At 47.4% G+C, this 24,538-nt stretch overlaps 3 protein-coding genes across 3 annotated transcripts; all 3 read right to left on the bottom strand.

Annotated features, from left to right (window-relative positions):
- Nucleotides 1-1,432: 1,432 nt before the first annotated feature.
- LOC149370489 (disabled homolog 1-like) lies at nucleotides 1,433-1,843 on the bottom strand. The gene has a single exon (XM_089577844.1). It carries the CDS (start codon nucleotides 1,841-1,843, stop codon nucleotides 1,433-1,435), a length of 411 nt encoding a protein of 136 aa, XP_089433970.1.
- Nucleotides 1,844-7,405: 5,562 nt separating this feature from the next.
- On the bottom strand, nucleotides 7,406-8,416 carry LOC149370490 (disabled homolog 1-like). The gene is made up of 2 exons (XM_089577850.1): nucleotides 7,896-8,416; nucleotides 7,406-7,415 (listed from the first exon to the last, which is right to left on the bottom strand). Exons 1-2 carry the CDS (start codon nucleotides 8,414-8,416, stop codon nucleotides 7,406-7,408), a joined length of 531 nt encoding a protein of 176 aa, XP_089433976.1.
- Nucleotides 8,417-16,104: 7,688 nt separating this feature from the next.
- On the bottom strand, nucleotides 16,105-16,638 carry LOC149370491 (disabled homolog 1-like). The gene has a single exon (XM_089577856.1). The coding sequence runs from the start codon at nucleotides 16,636-16,638 to the stop codon at nucleotides 16,105-16,107; it is 534 nt and encodes a 177-aa protein (XP_089433982.1).
- Nucleotides 16,639-24,538: the final 7,900 nt, after the last annotated feature.

The following is a 24,538-nucleotide window of genomic DNA, read 5'->3' on the forward strand; positions in this document are numbered from 1 at the left end:
CTCATCGGTGACAAGTTTAGCTCCCCAGCTGATCTGCCAAGGCCTGTCTGAGTGACTGTCCATGTCTCGTTGGCGACGCTCGTTAGAAAGTCTTTCGCACCACTGAATACGTGGTCATCATTAGTGCTGCTCTAGGCAGCCTAGACTAACCACAAAGGTTTTCTGAATGTCACACACCAGTGCAATGCCAATAGGTTCTGTCAAATAGCCGAAAATGGAAGACCTCCTAGAAGCGACTGGAAATCAAAATAGTGATTATTGAAAAGATGAAAAAGTTGGCGGAGAAATTTAAGACTGCTTACGTGTACGAAGGCGTAAGCCCGCCCGCTCACTTTGGGAACGCAGTTGCCGCGCGCTGCGGCGTTATATAAGGGGATGGCACGCAGCTGTAAATTCTACCTCGGCACGGCTCTACACAGGCGCATAGGCAATCACCGCCGCGGCGGTCACCGCCGTAGCGCAGACCGCACTTTGCCTTAAGTGTACGACACGCCAGCTAATGGATGAATGCCCGCCCACACATGCAGAATTGGCCTTTCGCTACATTAACATTCATAGATCCTTGTGATTCCTCATAGCACTCGTGGCGGTCAAGCGATTCCCGCACTGCCTGGGATGGCAGGGGCTGCCGCGGGTGGAATTTCTGCGATCCCGGTTGCTCATCCGATGCAGCCTCCCGCGGCGAATCACTAATCTAACCCCCCCCCCCCACACACACACACAGATGGGTTTTCGTCGGGCAAGGAAGGCTTACGCCTTAGATTGATGCCAAGCCTTCCAAGCAGCTTCTCTGATAAAAAAAAATATACTGCGCTAACAAGCACACATTCAAAATCAGATATTCCTAGGCGCACGTACGGCACATGAAAGACACAGAGATACGCCACAAACGGTAATGTTATTTTATTTTCAAGCTAAATGTTCGCTGTGGCAGGGAACACTCCGGCATTAGCTTCAAGGCTAGCTCTCGCTAAGAGCCAGCAGCAACTCCAATCTCAGCCTCATTCTGGAAGGGGCGCTCTGCCACTGCCGACGTCTTGGAAACTTTTAGAATACATTTGTACCAAGACAATTGATATAGATGCGCAAGGTACGAACATCACAGTTACAAAGGCCACAATTCACGGTATGTGTGGCGCGGTTGCTTGCGGCAGGGCACTAAGGGCCGGGACCCTGGTGCGGCGCCGTGGAGGTAAGGCGATGTCTGTCCTGAGGCATTAGACTGGAGGGCAAGAAGAGCAGTAGGTAGACGCACACGATGGCGCGCCCACGGTTGCGGAAGATACTTTGGGTAGAATGTGTCCGGTGAGTCCGGCGTGGCCATGACGCATATCGCACTTGCCATCAGCTGGATCGCCTTTTGCAAAGGGTTGTATTCTAACTGCAAGTGGAGGAGCTCGTACACAGCAGAAGTTTTTGGGGACAGGGCTGGCTACTCGATGCATCCTTTGGACTCCAGATAAGTTCCTGCATGCCTCCACGAGTTAAGGGCCCTGGCCTGCGGCTGGTGACGCCATTCTTGCTGGGCTATCCGCGTGGCGCGATTCGTCATATCGAGCACCACCTGCAAAAGTGCGACCAGCGCCGCCCCCATCTCGGTAGCCGCCTTTTCGGTGCTGATGGCTATGTAGCGAAAGGAGTTGTCCTGGGCCATGTAGATGTACCCGACAGCACGGGCGTGGCTGGTGTCCTGCGAGATGAACGAAAGGCGATGCACCGGATGGTGGAACAGTAGCGCCCAGCTATTTTGGTTGCCTATCTTGATTCCTTGGATGGAGGCAGTCACGTAAACTCGGCGCTTGTGCTGTCGGGAGGCGGGCACAGCTTCCTTGAGCAGGCCCATGGCGTCCTGGCACAGCCCGTGGCCGCGGTCATCGGGTACCGCCAGCTTGCCGATGATCTTGGCCCGGAAGAGGAGCCTCCCCCCTTCAATCGGGGCCGGTCGCCGCCAACGCTGCCTCCATGGTTCATTTTGAAGCTACGGCGGTGGTTGGAGCAGCGCCGCACCGCAATCCAAGTGGAGAAAGCGCTATTCATGGCGTCCTCTGGTTAGGCTTTCTTCTTCTCTCTCTTCCTCTCAGAGCCGTGGAGCCCACGTGCTTATGCCCCGACTTCTTTCTCATTTTTTTTTCATTTATGCCAACATTACAGTTATTCAGACGTTGCTCTGGTTAGAGACGCTAGAGCTTCATACTCTCCTGCTTGAAACTGGCCCTATCATTGCTGAACTATTAACGAGCAACAGAATGCATATTGTCAAGATATCGTGTAGAGCACAAGCGCCTACGTGAACGGAGTGTTTCCAGCGCCATTACTAAAGACCGCGCTAAAGTGGCACGCTGAAATACATAGAGTGTTTTCACGATAGAAGAAAAGACGCTGATCGCTGTATATAAAGCCACATATAACGCGAGTTTATATAAAGTGTATCAGCCTCTTGCTTCTATATCCAGTGCCACCTCTGAATAACGGTAGTGCTTGCATAAATGGAAAAAAATGAAGAAGAATCGGGGCCTAACACCGATGAGCTGCCGGTCTGGGAGGACGAGAGAGAAGAAGAAGGACGCGATGAACTGCCGTCTTTCGACGTGGTTTGGTGCGGGTCGCTGGTCCAGCCGCCACCGCAGCCTCAAAACGGACCAAGGAGCCATCCTTGGAGACCGCTGGTCCCGGTACTGCGGGGCGGGGCTCCTCTTCCGTGCCAAGATCATCGGCAAGCTGGCGGTACACAATGCCCGTCGCCAGCGGCTATGCCAAGGCGTCACGGGCCTCCTTAAAAGAGTGGTGCGCGCCTCGGCACAAGCGCCGAGTTCACCTGACCGTCTCCCTCCAAGGAATCAAGATACGCGACGAAAAGACTTTGGCGCTACTGTTTCACCATCCCGTGCATCGCAATTTGTTCATCTCGCAAGATACCAGCGACGCCCGGGTTGTCGCCTGTATTTACGTGGCGCAGGACGACTCTTATCACCCCATCGTCATCAAGACCGAGAAAGAAGCGACGGAACAGGAGGCGAAGGTGGTCGCCCTTTTGCAGGTGGTGCTGGATATGAAGGACCACACCACGGGGAGAACGCCACAAGAGTTGCGACACCAGCCGCAATCCAGGGCGCTGACCAGCTTAATTCCCAGAGACACGCAGGAAGTTATCTCCAGATCAAAGGATGCGTTGAGCGTGGAGCCCTCTGCTCCAAACATTTCTGTAGTGGACGAGCTCCTCCGCTTGCAGTCAAAATGCAACCCTTTGCAAAAGGCGTTGCAGCTGATGTTGAGTGCGACATGCTTCGTTGCCACGCTGGACTCATCTCACATCTTCGGCCCAAAGCATCATCCGCGGCTGTGGGCGCTCCATAGCCTGTGCTCCTACATTCTGCAGGCCTGGCCCCGCAGTCTGGTGCCTTCAGAAAGTCATCAGCGCTGCTCCTCAGCGCCGCACCAGGGACCCTGCCGTGCGGTACCCTGCAGCAGGCTACCGCGCCGCACATAGCGTGAAATTTGTCCTTTGTAATTGTAGTGTCTGAATAAGGTTTGTGCGAATGTGTTCTCAAATACACCAAAACATCTGCAGTGCCATTAGCCCCCGCCAAATTGAGGCACAGATTGAAGTTGCTGCTTCCTATTAGCGGGGACTAGCCTTGCAGTCACTGCCGGCAATGGCTCCGCCGCAGCGACACTTAGGCTTAAAAATTAAATAACATCACCACTTTGTATGACATAATTCTGTGTCCTACATGTGCCGTGCATTCGCCTAGGAATATCCACTTTTGAATGTGCGCTTCTTAGAATTTTTTTTAATGATGCTGCTTGGGAGGTCTTCCATCGTTCTTCGTCGTTTGAGTATTCACTATTTTGATATCTAGTCGCTCTTGCGAAGCCTTACTTCAATTTATTTTGTCTTCGCTACACTTTCAGTTTCATCTGTCCTTTACTAGAGGCAGCGGGAATAACCACTCTCTCTCTTTGCTCTGCCATGTATTAGCTTCTCGTAGCCCCGATTCGTGCGGGCCTGACTAGCTCAAGGCATTTATGATGTTTCCAGTTTTAACCTCTGCGGACCTGCCGCGGTGGCTCGGTGGTTACGGCGCCCCGCTGCTGACCCGAAAGGCCCATGTTCGATCCCGGCCGCGGCGGCTGAATTTCGATGGCCGCGAAATTCTAGAGGCCCGTGTACTGTGCGATGTCAGTGCACGTTAAAGAACCCCAGGTGGTCGAAACTTCCGGAGCCCTTTACTGCGGCGTGCCGCATAGCCTGAGTTGCTGTGGGACGTTAAACCCTAATAAACGAAACCAGTTTTAACCTTCGCGGAGAAAAAGCAGTCCTGGCTTATAAAGTACTAATCTAATGCTACCTTCCGAAAATCCGGCGTGGTCGTCAGCGTACGCGTTGTAAGCCAAAAGTTCCCGAAGAAGCAAGCTGAGTGTGCAACCTAGGTCGCGTGACCTTGTGGCGTCATCATACCCTGCCAACTAGATTTGGAGCACATTGACTACCCCAGCAGGTGGAAGTAAAATTAATGATTGGTTACTGTGTAACAGAAACCTGGGTCGCACAGACCCCACATGTAGCACCATCTGCCATCGCTTAACCCCTGCATCACTGCGCCTGCTGTGGTATGAGGACTGCCAGTTATCTGTGAATGTGAAGTCGTGAACGACATATCTCGCATATATGGGCATTAGCTCATTCGATCAATGGTATCACACCCTAAAAGGCGGATGCTTAATTGTCCCCTTCAAATTTTTTTGTACCGGTCGTTATTACCCCAGCTGTTTAATTGAGGTACGAGCTCCCCGTTGGCATTTCACGTATCTCTATCGTCTCGCTTCCAAAACTTTTCACTTATTTCTTGATCTCGCGTTTCTTTGCTTTAAATTAATGGGCACGTTTCAAAGTACTGCTTCTCGTGACCCCCGAGGAGAAGAATTTTCCCAAAACTCTCTTTTCTTTTGCATTGCGCGGCCAGCGCCGTGAGAGCACGCGTAGTTCTCTTAACGGCTCTGATTTTCGCAGTCAACTGCGCAATCGTCTTTTCTAGACACTGTCTGGTTGAAGTGGCGAATGATTTGGTTTATGGTTTATGGGGATTTAACGTTTCAAAGCGACTCAGGCTATGAGTGTAGTGAAGGGCGCGGTGGGGTGAAGTGGCGAATGAAACTTCAGGAATTCGTCAAGGTGCAGAATTGTTTCTAGTAAGAGTTTCTTCTAGCACCCTTTTGTTGAGATTCAGCTGCTGCTCACTATGGGTTTTTTGACGTTGTCCTTTCTTTCACTAGAGAAAAATCTCCTCAGGGAATGTTGAAACTTATGATGGTACTGTATATGGGTTTTCTGACGTTTCGAAAAATGCAGCTGATTCGGAGTGCGCATATTTTGCTTTAGACTCTATTTTGCTGTATTGCTCTACGTTACTTTAGATTTCTTTATACTGAATTTTTCACCCACAATTACGCTTTGCTTGTCTATGTCCTTCATCATGTTTTCAATTTTGGTTTTAAAGGACCAGCGGGAAGTTATAAAATGATACAACAGCGATACGGGAAACGGCAACAGGCGGCTCGTACCGGAATCAGCTGAGGGAATAACTACCACTCAAAAAAAAAAAAAAATTCAAGAGGACACTTAAGCTCCATCTTTAGGATATGACTGCATAGCGTCAATGGGACATATTAGAGAGTTTTAGTATAGCGTTAGCGTGATAGCGGACCTAAGGGAAATTACGTTAGCGTGCCGCAAGCAACTTATCCCCACAGACAGTTTTAGAATAGCGTTTTGAAGACGTTAAACGCCACCTGCTTGACATGGATGCGAACGGTCCTTCTAAAATGGTCGACACTGCCGCTACCTTGCCAAAATATAATATTTCCGAGTTTTTTAAACGAATTATTACTGTAGTGCTTATTTTCGTCTGCAAAATGGCCCCGAAATTTAAATAAAATGAAAAAACAAACGTAAAGCAGTGGCGCCATCTAGTCAAGGCAATGTTAACTACAAGCCGTTCGAGCAAGAATATTTGCAATCACATGACGTGTAATGTCAAAAAAACTGCTTGAAATTTCATATAAACTCGCTTTACATCATTTAAGTTCATAAAACACTGCGAAAAAGCTCCATATCTATTTTTGTTTCGTTCCGGACGTTTGTGCTAGGTTTCGGCTGCCTTTCGGGCAGTTGCAGACGGTAGCAGTGCAGCTGGAGGTCCCATTAGGCTTGCGCGCTCCAGAATCGAGAGCGTAGCTCAAAAACTGGACTGAATGGCAGCTTATACTTTATCGTCAAAGCAAGGTAAGTCATAGCGAAAAGCAGCTACACCAGTAGTTGCCGGTAAACGTGCCGACCGGAATCGCAAGGACTGCTGAATCGGCTGAAGCGGGCGGCTCTCGCTTGGGAGGACGCCGCCATGTTTTCCCGCTAAACACGCAAAAGCCGCACCGCTAACTTCTGAAAATTGCGTGAGTCCGCTAACGCTATCTTACCTTTAGCATTCTGCGCATGCGCACTTTGGACCCGCTATTCCGCTATGCACGCAATTACGCAAAGCCCGCAATACTAAAACTCTCTATTAATGCCCATATTGGCGGCATTCGTCATTCTCGAATTTAAACTGATAGATTCCTGCGCCTCCTCACACCGCTCCTGGCGCAGTGGTGCAGTGGTTAAGCGCCGTGCCACTGCCCTGCGATGGCAGGTGCTGCCACCGGTGGGGTTTGAGCAACCGAGGTTGCTCTTAACGAGCAACCACTCATTAATTTAGCTGCCACCTGCCATGGTGGTCAGTTTGCTCACAATTAAGGGGGGTGGTTGTGATCACGCCGCAAGGTCACGTGACCTGGACGGCCCACCAAGTTTGCTTCTCTGGGAATTTTCGGCCCAGAACGCCGACGATGACGTCGGGTGTTCTGCAGAAAGGATCCTTAACGCTATCGCGTTGATCACCTGCAATCCCAAAATTTCTCCGAAGGAGATGAAAACTGTAAACATAGTAAATGCCTCAACTAGTCTGTCCTGTTCAAGCCGGGCTACGAGACACCGATATAAGGCCGTGCAAAAAGAGAATGGTCATTCGCGTTGCCTCTAAGGAGGGAAAGAGGTAACCGACATTATAGCGAAGCCAGATCGAAGTGAGGCTTCCTAAGAGCGACTGAATATCAAAATAGTGAATATTCAAAGTATCAAAAACGACAGAAGACCTCCAAAACAGAATGAATTAAACACAACAACCTGCATTGCTAAAAAGCGGCCATTCAAACGCGCACATTCCTAGTTGCATTAACGACACTGAAGGAGGCAAATACTCCATAAATATAGATGTTATTTTATTTTACTTTCAAGTTAAATTGCCCCTGCCAAGAAACAATAGCCGGCCGTAATTGCAAAGTTAGTCCTCGCAGATAGCCAGCAGCCGCTTCAACCTCTCCTGGCAGGACAGCAAAGACACCGCAGATGTTTTGGCATACTAAGAATACACTTGAAACAAGACGATTTAGGTGCGGAATGTACGAACATCACAGCTCTAAATTCCACATTTCACGGAATGTGATGCGTGGTTGCTTGTGGCAGGGCACCGAATGATAGGGTCCCTAGTGCAGTGCGGTGAAGCTGCGGCGATGACTTTAAGGAAGCACCAGACGGCGGGGCTAAAGCAGCAAAATGTTGAAGCAGAGCCGGCAGTACCCACGGGAGTCGATGGAGCTTCAAATCGAATACCTTAGGTGGGTTTCGCGTGGCCATGCCGCATATCGTCATTAGCCACAGCTGGTTTTCCTTTTGCAAACGGTTGTATTCTGACTGCAAGTGAAGGAGTTGGTCCGCCGTAGAGGTCGTTATTGGGACAGAGGGCTGTGGGCTGGAGATTCCTTCTTGCACGTCTGCGCGAGCTGAGGTGGTCTGCGCCCACTCTTGTGGCGCCCTCCCCGTGGTGTGATCCTCCGTATCCAGCACCACCTGGAAAAGGGTGACCAGCGCCGCCTCCCGCTCGGCAGCCGCCTTCTCGGTCTTGATGGCGATGTAGTGGAGCGAGTTGTTCTGGGCCACGTAGGTGCAGCCGACAGCACGGGCGTCGCTGGTGTCTTGCGACATGAAGGAAATGCGATGTACCGGATGGTGGAATGGTAGAGCCCCGGTATTATCGTCGCGTGTCTTGACGCATTGGATGGAGACAGTCAGGTGGACTTTGCGCTTGTGCTGTCGGGAGGAGCGCACTGCCTCCTTGAGTGGGCCCATGGAGTCCTGGCATAAGCGGTGGCCGTGGGCAACGGGTACCGCCAGCTTGCCGATGATCTTGGCTCGAAAGAGGAGCCCCTCCAGGTCGTACCGGGACCGGCGGGCTCCAAGGATGCCTCCCGGGTCCGTTTTATGGCGGAGGCGGTGGTTGGACCAGCGTCCCACACCAAACCTTGTCGAAGGACGGCAGTTCATGGCGTCCTCCGGTTAGGCCTTCTTCTTCTCTCTCTTTCTCGCAGAGCGGTGGAGCATCGTGCTTATGCCCCGATTTCTTCTTCATTTTTTCCAGTTACGTCATCACCTTTATTCCGAAATGGCTCGTGCTAGATGCTTGCTCTTCGAAACTTGCCCTATCATTTTTCAACTATTCCCGAGCCATAGCATGCATATTTTTAAGAAATCGCGAAAAACAGAACAGGCTTGGTGAACGGAGTCTTAACAGCGCCATTGCTGCAGAAAGCGTTACAGCGACACGCTCAACAGAAGTGAAGAAGAAGTTTAGCCCCAAGATTAGCCTCGAACACAAGTAAACCCAATTCCAAAGGCATCAGGCATGCAGGCAACACAGCAAGGAAACATATTAATGGATAATAACGAATTCTACACCATTTCAGGGTATTGAGAACGGTTTAGGAAGCAAAGCTAGCGGCTACAGAATTTGAAAGAGCACTTTCAAATGATATCTGAACTGCACAAGATCCACACCGTACAACAGCAGAGTTACAAGCTTCCCGAATAAACACTAAATTATCCCGCTTGAACACAAGCATGAAGTAGTAACAGCAGTGCAGTTCTCAGTAGTCGGGGTTCTCAGCGTGGAGCGTGGCGCACATTGAGAATAACAGAAGAAAGAAAAAGATAATGCTGACTGACAGCTATTGGCCGCAACATGAAAGCCTAGATAATGTGACGGCCGCGAGGACGTTGAAGTGAGAATCGCGAGCTGAAGAAAACAACAGTCGCGGGCTCTCAAGCTGAGCGCTCCAAGCCCATTTTAACGGAGGCTCAATTAGGGCTGCCGTTTACTCTTCCCGTCCTCCTCTCGTTCGGTGCAACCGTCAAAGGGCATGCCCTTAAGCAAGTGTGTCAACTTCTTCACGAGTATACTATTGAAACAGGGAGATTTTTGTGTTAACTTCTCAATGCCTTTACTTTTCTCTCAATATTATTCTTATACCTGATTATTGCTTCGAAATTTCGTTATTCAATCCAGACCGCTTTGTTTGCTCGATTTTCATTCCGATTTCCTCAAGATCGCTCAAAATTCGTGACAGTTTTTTTTTCCACAGATTATTCTATATATATTTAAGAGTCGCTTGAGATAAACCTGGATGAGTTTTCACCTGTTCGGATCTGAACTCCTGTTTTACCTGTTCGGATCCCCCGCCGTGGGTATGCGCCGTCGTTTTTGAGGCAACAACAACAACAACAACAACAACATAACGGAGGCCAACAACAAAGCTAAGGGGCACTTCATGATCAATAATCGATGTCTTTGCACTAGATTAGTTCTTGTACTAGGCATTAATTGTTTCCCCAACTTATCATTTCTTCATTCTGTTCCCACATACTTCGCGAAGTATTTCTTTGCTCATTAAATTTCTTGCTCAACTTTGCTATGCTCTTTGCTGAGCCATTCCCATCCGTTTTCATTTTTGGCGAGTCATGCTTCGACTTTTTTACATGAGCTTTTTGAAAGCTTTCATTGCATACCTTGGTAAAAAATGTAGCGTGTGTAACGTCAGCCGGTCTTTTTAATTTAATGTGATGGTCTTGCATTTTGCAAGCACGCAGGACGCAGGAGGGGATGACAATCAGATTAAACATAACCGCGACTTTTGTCTCTGCAGGTCACGTGCGGTCGTGATGGAGCTGAAGTGAGACGTCACCTGACGCCTGGTTCGTCGGCATATGGTCCGTCGTGTGAATCCACCTCGAATTTGGCGCCGCCCCCGTTGAGATTCCGGCGCCGGTAGAGCCACGTTCTATTGCGAGGCCCAGTGCCATCTTGACGATTATTATTAAGACTCTCGAGATTATTACGTAAAAGCGCGTTCCACATAGCCCAGTTCGACGGGCTGTACCTCTACCTAACTCATGGTTTCGCTGCCTTGCACAACTGCACTGCGAAAACGCCAAACAGTTGATGCATTTAGAGTCATAATATCGCGTGTTTACCAGGTTATGAGCAATAACATTGACGTTGTGCCGTTTTTGTGCGCGGATCAAGCGGCAAGAGTAACGGTGAGTATGAAGCGCCATTTTTCGGAGGGTAATGGTTGGATCGTTTTCGATTGTTCGTTTGCCGATATACGACTGGAAAAATTAGGGTTTCATCCCCAGGGTCCGAAACTCTACTAGACACAATTCTTTATGGTAAGGTAACAGCTTCTCTCGACCTGTACTGCCCTTAACCCTGTTTTTAGTGACCCACTTGCAGTAACCACATTAAACAGTCACGATATTCGGTGATTCGACCTAATGACCAGTATATTACACTCTGTGTGTCGTTTTCCACTGTTTAAATATGGAATAGAGATTGGAAAGTATACGGTCACAGTAGGAAGCATTAATCTTCACTGACGTGCTAAACAGCTCTTCAAACTAATCGCGCCAAGGAACTTGAATTGAACTTTAGGCTGGAGACCACATAGTGCTTACATGGCAGTACGTTTTAGAGAGCCTAGAAAACAGCTGCCTTCACGACCTGGACCGGAGTATGGTTGCTTTAGGAGTGTTGGCGTCTTATTTATCGTTGGCGACTCATGTGCATAGAGCAGCAGTACAGAGAACTGGATTGGGAGACTTTAGGAATAAAGTGAATATCTGAGTAATAGCTGATTTGCTGATTGCATTCCCTTGTTAAGTAACTAAGGTAACGATTTGCAAAGCATGATCCAGGACATAGGGAAAGCACAATGGTGGGTCAAAAAATTAAGTTGTAAATGTATAGGAATGTTCAGTGGCCTCAGAAGGGCACAATATTTTACGATAGGCAGCTAAGCATTGCAAATAGTAAGGAAACACATCTATTCAGGGCAGGTAGTCACCGCATATAGGGACAACGAGAATGAAACAACTAGGAGAATAAGTATGGAATAGAGTGAACTAGAGTGCAGAATGCAATAGAGTGCCAGTGGGCATACGGATGCAAATCATACGGCATATGTGTCTATGTTCCCTTTTGACTGCCCATAGGCTCATATCAGCCAAGGTTAGGTTATCCTGACTTGAATAGCTTATTGGGTCAGTGGTCTTGTTATGGTTGAAATCTAACCACCTGTATATCCCTATGTAAACAATAAAGCGTCCTGCAACTATAACGCACTTAACGACTTATGCTTCGTTGCACGTTTTCTTTTGTGTGTGTGTGTGCAAACAGTTTGCACGCCTCTAAGCGCTGTCAGAAATATTTTTTCAACGTCGCTGACTCCTCCTGATAGCACGCAAGTATATTCAGCGCATTTACTATGCAAAGAGCTCTCTACGACTGCCATGTCTGCCTTCGGAAAGATGTTAAATTCGAAAATGTGAACGTTGCACGAGACATGAGAAAGCAATGCGGCAGTAGCAATGCACGACGTGAGTTCGTTTTCAGGTCAAAGAACTTAGGTATTCCAGTGAGAACCTAAAACTAAGGAATGCCTTGCTTGATGTCATGTTACTACTTCCTGTTTAACGCTGTTTATACTGTGGAGGGAAAGGTAAGGGCGTCTTAAAAGTATGCCAGTCAGATCGTCGGACGAAGTTTCTTCTTCCTGTAGAGAGCGGTATGTTGCGTGTTGAACCATGGTGCAGAGAAAAAAAACTTGTTTGACCCTTGGTCGGTTCACTGCCTGACAGGCCGTGAAATGGAAATAATAGACTACATTTTCCTTCACTGCTCGGATGCAGTATCTGTCTGCGACATTTTGCAGCTGACATTAAAAGAGTAGCGATAAGTCACGCCATATGGTATTAAGTTTCTACCTGTACATAATCAGAGTATGTGGCATGCAACTTATCCATCTTGCTCTGATTTCACAGATTATGTAAAACGAGAATCACTGTAAAAGGCGCTGATTGTTGATTATCTCTCAGCGAGAGATTATTTCATCGAAAGTGTGACCTATCAGAAAAAGCTTACAATTTTCAGAGCGAATAACCTGAATGTATGCAACTGTTGAGCCAATAAAAATTTAAAACGTTTTTAATTAATCACATGACAGGTTCCACTGCGTCTGCCGCTTTGAATTGTATGATTATTTACTTTTTCTCGACTGTATTGTTTCTTGACCCTGAAAAGAGAATAAAGAAAAAACGTAGCTTGTGCAGTGCAGCCACCAGCTGAGTGCATTGCACATAATCTGTATATAGCCCATTTCTGTGCATATATAACTTCGTGTTGGAAAAGAAAGACCGACGTGTCGTAGTCGTTAGCGTGCTAAACTGAGAATCTGAAGTTCTCTGTTTCGCAACCTGACGCCGGCGTATATTTTGTAAATGCGTTGTAGATTTCTTTTTTCAGCCTACCCGCGTGTTACCACATAATTTGGAATGCGGTGCCTGTAGCACGTATATTACCTAAATATTCACACCCCATACCACCCATGTTCCCCGTATGTTCAGATAACATCTATAGCCTGCATCGCCTATATCCAGCGTATATGTATCGCCTGGCGTTAAAGAACCCAGACGGTCGAAATTTCCGGAGCCCTTCACTACGGCGTGTCTCATAGCCTGAGTCGCTTTGGGACGTTAAACCCCATAAACTAAACAAAACCAACCAATATGTTTCGACTGATTTCGATGAGGATTTCCAGTAGAAAAACAGAAGAAAACGTCAAAAAATCCAATATAAGCAAGAGATGTGGCTCAACAAAAGGGTACTACGAGAAATTCTTTGTAGAAAAAATCCTGCACCTCGACCAGTTTCTCCGGTTGTGTTCGCCACTCCAACCATGCTGCGCAGTGTTATCTGAAATGAAGCCTATTGCCCAGGCGACTGGAAAAATAGGAGCAGTTAAGAAAACTACGCATGCTCTCATGGCGCTGGCCGTGCAATGCAATGGAGACGTCAGATGCGAGAAAGAAATCGACAAGGCTGTTAGGTGGTCACGAGAAGCAACGCTCTGAAATGTATCCACGACTGTAAAGCTAATAAATGCAATCTCAACGGATTAAGGAAATTTTATTTAGGGAGGCAATACCGATACTTGAAAAGGCAACGTGCAGCTCGTACCGGAAACAGCTCGGGGAATAACTAGGGGTTCGAAACAAAAATTGGCGGTGACACTTAAGCTCCGCCTTAAAATGAAGGGAAATATTTTTCTGAGAATTTGAGGTTATTCACGAAAATAATCTATGAAGCTTCCAAGTAAAGCACTCGAAGCAGATTTGCGTTAGTATTTAAAATGCTAATTTCAGCATCAGCAGCAGCCTGACAACGCCCAGTGCAGGGCAAAGGACTCCCCCATGTGTTTCCAATTACCTCGGTCCTTGGCCAGCTGCGCCCACCGTATGCCTGCAAACTTCTTAATCTCATCCGCCCGCCTAAATTTCTGCAATCACTGACTAAATCACCACGATGTTCATGTTTCTCCACTCTGCATTGGAGGAGTGCAGGAAATCTCATGATGTCGTCATCGTTGCCGAAATTTCAGATATCCGCTGACTTCGTCTGCCTGCAGCCCTGCGTCATCCGATGCCGCCAAACAATGTTTCGTGAGCTTCACCTTCAACGGCATGCGTTTTATTTCTCGAAAAAACCGCTTCTTCGCTGGAGACAGCGTCACCGTACGTGGCGTCATCAATGCGGCATATTCCTGAACCATTCCATTGCAGAGAAGCCTGAACGCCGACGCCGCTTTATTCGGCAAACACGCCACCACTTTAAATGCTAGAGCAAAACTATCTCGCATGCTTTACCTGCAACTTTCACACATTCGGCTCCTTTAAACTCATTGAATTCTAAAACCACTTCAGTTGCTCTCTAAGGGTATGGCGCGATAGCGCTAATGCGCATATATGTGGGACTGGGCATTCTCCAGTTTACAATCATAGATCCTTGGGAGTCCTCACACCAGTTCTGAGGCAGTGGGGCAGTGGTGAAAGGGGTTCTGAAAGGGGCTCCGAATAAAGTTGCGGTATGCCTTGGATCTTAAAGCACGCCGCTTTAGGAACATTGTCCAGGAAGAATTCTTCTGGTGCGCTTTTTTGAAACTGGGTTATCTCTACTCAAAATTTGAGTTTCAGCGTCTTGGCGCCTTTCCCTCTATTCTCATCACTTTTTTGCACACTGGAAAGTTAGCGCTGCTCCGCTGGCCGAACCTCCCCGCCGGAGCTACGAGGCTTATTGGCCGTGGCCATGGTAGCTGCTTGTTGTCTAAAAGAATCTAACCAATAACCATCTCCCAACTTGTATACACAGATGCGAGCGACGGTGGTGGGTGCGAGCATGCAAAAGTCACCCAGAAGGGTTCGCCTACTTTCGCGCAAGATTGTTGGTTCTCTACTGCGGGTGGAAATGTATTATTTGACTCAGGTGCTCCTGAGAACCCGACGCAGTGATTGAGAGAGTAGGTGCGCTCTCGTGGGAAGATTTTTCTTTGCTCCTTTAAGCGCTAAGATAAGGCTTTGCGAAGCCAGGTGCTCTCATCGGTGGGGCTTGGGCGACCGAGGTTGCTCTTAGCGAACAGCCAATGATTAATTTAACTCCCACCTGTGACGGTGGTTATTTAGCTCACAATCCGGCAAGCAGGCTGTGACGACGCCACAAGGCCACGTGACTTAGGTACCAGAGTTAGGTTGCTTCTACAGGAATTTATTGGCTCACAGTGCCGACACGACGACGCCGATTTTTGTGCAGAACGGGAGCCCGAGAGCCTTAACGCTGCCGCATTGAAAAACAGCAATCATTAATTTTTTTCCGATGAGATGAAAGCTCGAAACATCACAAACGCCCTCCGCATGTCTGGCATGCTCAAGGTTATGCTACGAAACGCTAACGTAAGGGCGCGCAAAGAGAAAATGGCTAATTCTTCCAACTCTATGGAAGGAAAGAGGAAGCTGACATGATAGCGAAACCAAATAAATCGAAGTAAAGTTTCCCAGGACCGACTAGATATCAGAATAGTTCAAACGACGAAGAACGATGGAAGGCCGCCATAGCAGCGCCATTGAACAAAACTTTCAGTCGCAGAATCGGACATTCAAAAGCGGACCATCCTAGGCTCATGCACGGACCATGAAGGACGCAAGTATTTCACAAATGGTGATGTAATTTTATTGCATTTTCAAGCTAAAGTGTCGCTGTGGCGGATCAATTGTCGGCATTAATTGCGAGGTTAGTCCTTGCTAATTGCCAGTCTTCACTTCTACCTAAGCTTCAACTCGGCAGGAGCCCAAAGGCATTGCAGACGTCTAGACGTGTTTGAGAATACATTTGTAGCAAATCGACTGATATGCAAAGGGTACGGACATCACAGTTACAAACGCCACATTGCACGGCATGTGTGATGTTGCCGTTTGCGGCAGGGCAGGGCACCGAAGGGTAGTGTCCCTGGTGCGGGGCGGACGAGCTGCGGCTTGTCTTTCTGGAAGCACTATACACTGAGTGGCCAGAGCTGCAGAATGTAGACGCACAGGTGGCGGAGCTCCCAACTGTGTGGATGATACTTGGGGTCGGATATGTCCGGTGAGTGCAGCGTGGCCCTGACGCATATCGCACTTGCCATCAGCCGTATCGCCTTTTGCACAGGGTTGTATTCTGACTGCAAGTGGAGGAGTTCGTGTGTCGCAGAAGTTTTTGGGCGCAGGGGCTCGCTACTCGATGCATCCTTTGGTCTCCAGAGAAGTTTCTGCATGTCTCCGCGAGTGAAGGTGGTCTGCGCCCTGGCCTGCAGCTAGTGACGCCATTCTTGCGGGGCTATCCGGGTGGTGAGGTTCGTTTTATGGAGCACCACCTGCAAAAGGGCGACCAGGGCCGCCTCCATCTCGGCAGCCGCCTTCTCGGTCTTGATGGCGATGTAGCGGTACGTGTTGTCCAGGGCCATGCAGATGTACCCGACAGCACGGGCGTCGCTGGTGTCTTGCGAGATGAAGGGAATGCGATGCACCGGATGGTGGAATAGTAGCGCCCCGGTCTTTTCGTCGCGTGTCTTGACACCTTGGGTGGAGACATTCAGGTGAACTCTGCGCATGTGCTGTCGGGAGGAGCGCACAGCCTCCTTGAGTCGGCCCATGGCGCCCTGTAACAACCGGAGGCCGCGGGCATAGGGTACCGCCAGCTTGCCGATGATCTTGGCTCGGAAGAGGAGCCCCTCCCGGTCGTACCGGAACCGGCGGGTTCCAAGGGTGCCTTCTTGGTCAGTTCTTGGGCTGCGGCGGCGGTTGGACCAGCGCCTTGCACCAAACCGCGTCGAAGGACGATGGTTCATGGCTTCCTCCGGTTAGGCTTTCTTCTTCTCTCTCTTCCTCGCCGAGAGCTGGAGCATCGTGGTTATGCCCCGATTTCTTCTTCATTTTTTGCAGTTACGTAAGCATCACCTCTACTCAGACATGTCATTGCATACAGCTGCTGGAGTATGGCTCTTCGAAACATGCGCTATCATTCTTCAACTATTCGCGAGCAGTAGCACGCATATTTTTAAGAAATCGCGAAAAACGAAACACCCTTGGTGAACGGAGTCTTAACAGCGCCATTACTGCAGAAAGCGTAACCGTATCATTCAACAGCAGAGTTACAAGCTTCCCGAATAAATACTAAATGATCGCGCTTGAACACAAGCCTGAAGTAGTAACTGCAGTGCAGTTCTCATTAGTTGGGCTTCTCAGTGTCGAGCAAGGCACATATTGGGAATAACAGCAGAAAGAAAAAGATGATGCTGATTGACAGTTATTGGCCGCAACATGAAAACCTAGATAATGTGGCGGCCGCGAGGACGCTGAAATGGGAATCGCGTGCTGAAGAGAAAGACAGTCACGGGCTCTCACGCTCACCTCTTCAAGTCCACTCTAACGGAGGCACAGTTGTTGTTGTTGTTGTTGTTGTTGTAGCCTACAACAGAATGGCACATACCCACTCTGGGGGATCGGCCAAGAATCGGGTGGAAAAGGTTGGTATTCACCTGTACGTAGTAAAGGCAAAAGGAGAGCACACGGGAGAAGAACACCGGGGGAGTCTACCACAAAAAGGGCACGGAGAGGATGAATAAAAAAAAATCAACAAAACTAAAAACAAATAATAATAATAATCATAATATATATATATATATATATATATATATATATATATATATATATATATATATATATATATATATATATATATATATATATATAAAGGACATTGGATTGGAGAGAGAGAGAGAAAGAGAGAAAAGAGGATAATTAAAAAAAATGAAGCATAAAAAGAAAATACTGAAAGCTTTAGCAAGGTAGTCGATGAGATTCCAGCAAGAAATTATTGCTGCCGTTCACTCTTCGCGTCTTCCTCTCCTTCGATGCAACCGTCAAAGGGCATGCCCTTAAACAGGTGTGTCAGCTTCTTCACGAGTATATTATTGAAACCGGGACATTTTTGTGTTTACTTCTCGATGCCTTTTCCTTTCTCTCAAAATTATTTTATTTCTGATTATTGCTTTAAAATTTTGTTACTCAACTGCCACCAATTTGTTTCCTTGATTTTCATTCTGATTTCCACAAGATCTCTCAAAATTGGAGATTTTTTCACAGATTATTCTATTTAGGTTTCAGAGCCGCTTGAGATAAACCTGGATGAGTTTTTACTGTTCGGAGCTGCGACAAACCTTGGCCAATCCCCCACCTTGGGTATTTTGCCATCGCTTTTGAGGCAACAGCAACTACAGCATAACGGAGGCCAACAACAAAGTCAAGGGGCACGTGATTATCAATAATCGATGTCGCTGCACTAGATTAGTTCTTGTCCTAGGCTTTAATTGCTTCTCCAGCTTATCTTTTCTTCATTCTTTTCTCAAATACTTTGGCAAGTATTTCTTTGCACATTAAAGGTTCTTGTTCAACTGTGCTATGCTCTTTGCTGAGCCATTCGCAGCAATTTTCATTTTTAGTGAGTCATGCTTAATCATTCTGACGTGAGCTTTTTGACAGATTTCAGTGCATAACTTGGTGGAAAAATGTAGCGTATGCAACGTCAGCCGGTCTTTTGAATTTAATGTGATGGCCTTTGGATTTTGAAATCGCGAAGGTCGCAAGAAGGGATGATAATCGGATTAAACATGAGCGCGACTTTTCTCCATGTGCAGGCCACGTGTGGAACTGACGGAGCGGAAGTAGCACGTCACGTGACGCCTGGTTCGTGGGTGTACGGTCCGTCGTGTGAATCCGCCTCGAGTTTGGCGCGGCCCCCTTTGAGATTCCGGCGCCCGTAGAGCCACGTTCTATTGGCAGGCCCAATATCATCTTGTGTGTGTGTAAAACATTTATTGCTCCAAAAATCAGGTTTTAGCGGTGGGCCGATGTCTTCATGTCTTCGGCCTCTTCACAAGGTCGGCGCCCCTATTCCAGGGCACCGCTGAGTCTTGCTGCTTCGCAGGCGTGCTGCACCAGTGCCCTTTGGGCCGTGAGCTCGCTGCTGGTCAGCAGGCCCTCCCATTGTTCCGCATTCGGGTCATTTAGCTTGTGAAATGCTCTCTTACGTTCGCATTCCCATGTGATGTGATATAGCGTGGGGGTTGCTCCGCACCACGGACATGTGTCCCTGTATTGTGCAGGGAACATCTTATGTAGTATGTATAAAATGTGGAAAGTCCCTGCTTGCAGTCTCCGCCAGCAGACCGCCTCGTGCTTTGTTAATGATGTGTGGGGTGGTGGGTATTTGAATCTCCGCCCTCTGTGGTAGTTTAATATTTCTGCATACGTTGATTCCACCGTCATGGGGTCCTCCAGGGTTTCTGACTGCCCTGCTCGGCTCGTGATCTCGCGAACTAGGCTGTCTACCCTCGAGTTACCCTCTATCCCGGTGTGTGCGCGATGGCAAGATAACCGCTGGTCCTTAAGGTTAACGGAGTAGATTCCAAGAGAAGGCAAACGTAGCAGGGGGCGGCAGAAAATTAGGTGGGCGGATGAGATTAAGAAATTTGCGGGAATATGGTGGCCGCGGCTGGCAAAGTACAGGGTTAATTGGAGAGACATGGGAAAGGCCTTTGCCCTGCAGTGGGCGTAGTCAGGCTGATGATGATGATGACAGCCCGTCGAACCAGGCTACGTAGAGCGCGGTTTTATGTAATAATCTCATAAGCTTCAATAGTTATCATCAAGATGGTATTGGTTTAAGACACAGGATTTTCAGAACTGCACTGCAAAAACGCCAAACAGTTCTTGGATTTTAAAGTCATAACATCGTCTTTTTACCAGGTTGTCGACAATAACATTGACGTTGTGCCATTTTTGAGCGCGGATCAAGCGGCAAGAGTAATGGTGAGTATGAAGCGCCATTTTTCGGAGGATAATGGTTGGATCGTTTTAGATTGTTCGTTTGCCTATATACGACTGGAAAAATTCGAAATCAAACCCCATGGTACCATCTGAACCGAAACTGTACTAGACGCAATTCTTTATCGTAAGGTAACCATTTTTTGACAAGACAGAAAATCGACATTTACTGCACTTAACCATTTTTTTAGTGACACACATGCAATAACCACATTGAACAGCCACGATATGATTGACGTGATTCACAATAAATTCGGCATGATGGCCGGTATTTTACACTCGGTGTCTCGTTGTCCACTGTTTAATTAAGGAATGGAGATTGGAAAATATACGATCGCAGTAAGAAGCATTAATTTTCATATACGCTGTGCCAAACAGCTGTTGAAACAAATGGCGCTAACGCACTTTAATTCGACTTTAGGCTGAAGACCATATAGTGCATATATGGCAGTACGTTTTAGAGGGGCTAGTAAACGGCTACCTTCACGATCTATACAGGAGAGTATTGTTTTGGGACGGATTTGTTGTCTTCTTTATCGTTGGCTGCTCATGTGCATACAGCACGACTACAACGAACTGGATAGGGAGAAGTTAAGAATAAAGTGAATACCTTAGTAATCGCTGCTTTCATGATGACATTGAGTTGTTAAGCAATTAAGGAAACGAACTTCAAAACATACATAAACCAGGACATAGACAGGCAAACCAGAATGGTGGGTAAAAAAACTAATTTGAAGAAATCTAGACTAATTTTTAACGGTCTCGGAAGAGCACAATAGTTTACGATAGCCAGCGAAGCATTGCAAATGGTAAGTAAATACATCTATTTAGGGCTGGTAGCCATCGCATATAGGGACAACGAGAATGGAATAACTAGGAGAATAAGAATGGAACAGAATGAATTAGAGTGCAGTATTGAATCGAGTGCTAGAGGGCATACGGATGTAGGTCATACGGGCAGAGGTGCCCCTGTCACCATATGTCCGCCTACAGCCTCATATGAACCAAGGTTAGGTTATCCTGACTTGAATAACTTACTTGGTCAGTGGCCTTATTATGGTGAAAATCTACAACACCTGTACATCGATACATAAACAATAAAGTACCCTTCAACCGTGACGCGCGTAAAGTCCTATTCTTCTTTCCAAGTTTTTGTGTGTGTGTGTGTGTGTGTGTGTGTGTGTGTGTGTGCGTGCGTGCGTGCGTGCGTGCGTGTGTGCGTGCGTGTGTGCGTGTGCGCGTGTGCGTGTGCGTGCGTGTGCGTGTGCGTGTGTGTGTGTGTGTGTGTGTGTGTGTGTGTGTGTGTGTGTGTGTGTGTGTGTGTGTGTGTGTGTGTGTGTGTGTGTGTGTGTTTGGCCGCGTCTAAATGCTTAGTCAGAAATGTTTTATCGGCGTCGTTTCTGCGGTGGCCGAATGTGAAGCAAATGACGCATCGTGCCAGGAATTGATGAGCCAGACGGCTCTGTTGCAAGAATTGCATGCGTTTTGAGAGGATGGCAGGACAGCCAGTATTGAGAGATTGTCATTTTCAGATGTTGCTACCGCAACCGATGCTTAATAAACAGGAGGGACGGACATCGGTGACACCTACCGATAGCCCGAAATAAGATTCAGCACATTTGCTCTAGGCAATCACCTCTCTAGTACTGCCATGTCAGTGTTGGGAAAGTAAGTACCAAATTCTAAAATGTGAAAGTTGGGTGAGATATGAACAAGTTATGCGCCAGCTAGCAGTGAAATACGTGGCTTACTTTTTGGATCACGGAACTTCGGTAGTGTAGTGAAAACCTACAACTAAGGAAAACCTTTCTGTATGTTCTGTTCCCGGCTGCTCTTTAACGTTCCTTATAATGTAGAGGGGAAGGTAAGGACGTCTTAAAAACAGTTAAAAGTATGCCAGTCCGATCATCAGCAAAAAGTTTACTCATCTTAAGATGGCGGTACATGCGTGTTGAACGATATGGTTGAGAGAAAAAAGATTGTTCGTCCTGTGGTCGGTGGACTACATTATAGCCCGTGAACTGCAAATAATAGCCACATTTTCCTTGACTGCAAGCAAGCAGTATCTCTCTACGACATATCGCAGCTTATATTAAAAAAAAGGGCTTGTAAGTCATGCCATATGTATAATATTTCTACCTGCCATACTAATTATTCATCTTGCTGTGTCTGCACAGAGTACGGAAAACGACCATGTCTGTAAGACACGCTGATTGGGGATGCTCTCTTGGAGCAAGGGTGTATTTCACGGAAACTGTGCCTATCAGAAAAAAAAACTTTGCAAAGCTCACAGCGAGCACCCGGAATGGGTGCCAGTCTTGAGTGAGATAGCAAACCTAAAAGGTTTTTGAATCACACCGCAGCCTCAGTTGCGGCTGCCATATAGTATTAATATTTTTGGTGTGCTCTATTATTTCCTGACCCTCATCAGGGAATAAAGAATATACCTAGCTCGTGCAGTGGTGCCACTAGCTGAGTGCATTGTCAAGAATCTTTACATAGCCTCTTTCTGTGCATACATAACCTCGTGTAGTAAGTCCCATGTTGGAAAAAGAAAAACTGACGCGTTTCAGTCCTTAGCGGGCTCAACTAAGAATCTGAACGTCACCGCTTCGGGACTAGAAGCTGGCGTACATTTGGAAAGTGTTGTCTAGATTTTTTTTTTAGGTTTACCTGCGTGTTACCAGGTAAGTTGGAATCATGTGGCTGTGGCTCCCACATTATCTGAACATGCTCACTTCATATAACCCCGATTCCCGGCACGTTAAGATAACTCATATAGCCTATGTCGTCCATATCCAGTACCACCTCATGTTTCGAACTTCCTTATGCAGATTTTCGGTAGGGAAAGAGAGGATCAGTCAAAAAATCTAATCTCAGCACGAGATGTAGCTCAACAAAAGATTACTGGCACAAACTCTCACTAGAAGGAATCCTGCACCTCGCCCAGTTCCTCCAGTTGTGTTCGCCACTCCGACCACGCAGTATTTTTTGAAAAGAAGCCGATTGCCCTGGTGAAAGTAAAGGTAGCAGCAGCCAAGAAAACTACGAATGCTCTCACGTCGCTGGCTATGAAATGCAATGGAAACAACCGATGTGAGAAACACATGGACAACAATGATATGTGGTCTCAAGAAGCAACGAACTGAAACGTATCCACGACTGTAAAGCTAATGAATGCAATCTCAAGGGATTACGGATATTTATTCAGGGAGGCAATACCGATACGTCAAAAGGCAACGTGCAGCTCGTACCGGAAACAGCTGGGCGAATAACTACGGGTTCACGACAAAAATTAGAGGTGACACTTAAGCTCCACCTTCAATTAAAAGGAAATGGTTTTTTGAGAATTTCAGGTTATTAACGAATAGAAGCTATGAACCTTCTACCTAAAGCATGCAAAAGTAATTTCGCGTTAGTATTTAAAATGCTAATTTCAGCATCAGCAGCCCTCTCCCAACACCCACTGCAGCGCAAAGGCCTCCCCCATGTCTTTCCAATTAACTCTGTCCTTTGCCAGCTGCGCCCATCGTATGCCTGCAAACTTCTTAATCACATCCGCTCGCCTAACTTTCTGGCGTCACCGACTAAACCATCACGATGATCAGGTTTCTCCTAACTGCGCTGGAGGAGTGCGGAGAAACTCATGGTGTCTTCATTGTTGCGGATATTTCAGATATCCGCTGACTTCATCTACATGCAGCCCTGCGTCATCCAATGCCGCTAAACAATGCTTCGTGAGCTTCCCCTTCAAAGGCGTTCGTTTTCTGCCTTGAAAAAACCGCTTCTTCCCTGGAAACTTGGCGTCAGCGTACGTGGCCAGCGTAGGGGCGCCGACCTTCCAGTGCGCAAACGGTGACGAGAGGAGTGGGAAATGCACCAAGACGCTGAACTCAAATTTTGAGTGCAGATAACTCAGCTTCTACAAAGCTCATCAGCGGAATTCTTCCTGGACAATATTCATGAAGCGGCGGGCTTTAACATCTCAGGCATACCACAACTTTATTAGAGCCCCTTTCAGAGCCCCTTTCACCACTGCCCCACTGCATCAGAACTGGTGTGAGGACTCCCAAGAAACTATGATCGTAAACTTCAGAATGCCCAATCCCATATATATGCGCATGAGCGCATTAACGCTATCGCCTCATACACTTAAAGGGCAACTGATGCGGTTTTAGAATTCAATGAGTGCTAAAGAGCCGAATGTGTGACATTTGCAGGTAAACCATGCGAAATCTTTTTTGCTATAGCATTTATAATGGTGACGTGTTCGCCGACTAAAGCGGCGTCATCATTACGGCCTGTGTGCCTGAACGCCGATGCCGCTTTAGTCGGCGAACACATCACCATTATAAATGCTATAGCAAAGAGATTTCGCATGGTTTACATGGTTACATGGTTACATGGTTTACATGGAGATTTCGCATGGTTGTCCTGTGTCTTTCCTCTCTTGTGTGCGTGTTGTTGTGCGCTTGAATTCGTTTCAAAATAAGCTATGCACCATCTAGCCCAAACAGAAGTTTTGTTAAATTTACCTGCAAATGTCACACATTCGGCTCTTTAGCACTCATTGAATTCTAAAACCACATCAGTTGCCCTTTAAGTGTATGAGGCGATAGCGTTAATGCGCTCATGCGCATATATATGGGATTGGGCATTCTGAAGTTTACGATCATAGTTTCTTGGGAGTCCTCACACCAGTTCTGATGCAGTGGGGCAGTGGTGAAAGGGGCTCTGAAAGGGGCTCTAATAAAGTTGTGGTATGCCTGAGATGTTAAAGCCCGCCGCTTCATGAATATTGTCCAGGAAGAATTCCGCTGATGCGCTTTGTAGAAGCTGAGTTATCTGCACTCAAAATTTGAG

Source organism: Amblyomma mixtum, chromosome 1, assembly GCF_055824585.1.
Source record: "Amblyomma mixtum isolate Tamu chromosome 1, ASM5582458v1, whole genome shotgun sequence".
Lineage (NCBI taxonomy): Eukaryota > Metazoa > Arthropoda > Arachnida > Ixodida > Ixodidae > Amblyomma > Amblyomma mixtum.

Bases quoted from the DNA above. Each gene is read 5' to 3' on its own strand.
- LOC149370490 (XM_089577850.1), bottom strand. From the start codon at position 8,416: ATGAACTGCCGTCCTTCGACAAGGTTTGGTGTGGGACGCTGGTCCAAC.
- LOC149370489 (XM_089577844.1), bottom strand. From the start codon at position 1,843: ATGGGCCTGCTCAAGGAAGCTGTGCCCGCCTCCCGACAGCACAAGCGC.
- LOC149370491 (XM_089577856.1), bottom strand. From the start codon at position 16,638: ATGAACCATCGTCCTTCGACGCGGTTTGGTGCAAGGCGCTGGTCCAAC.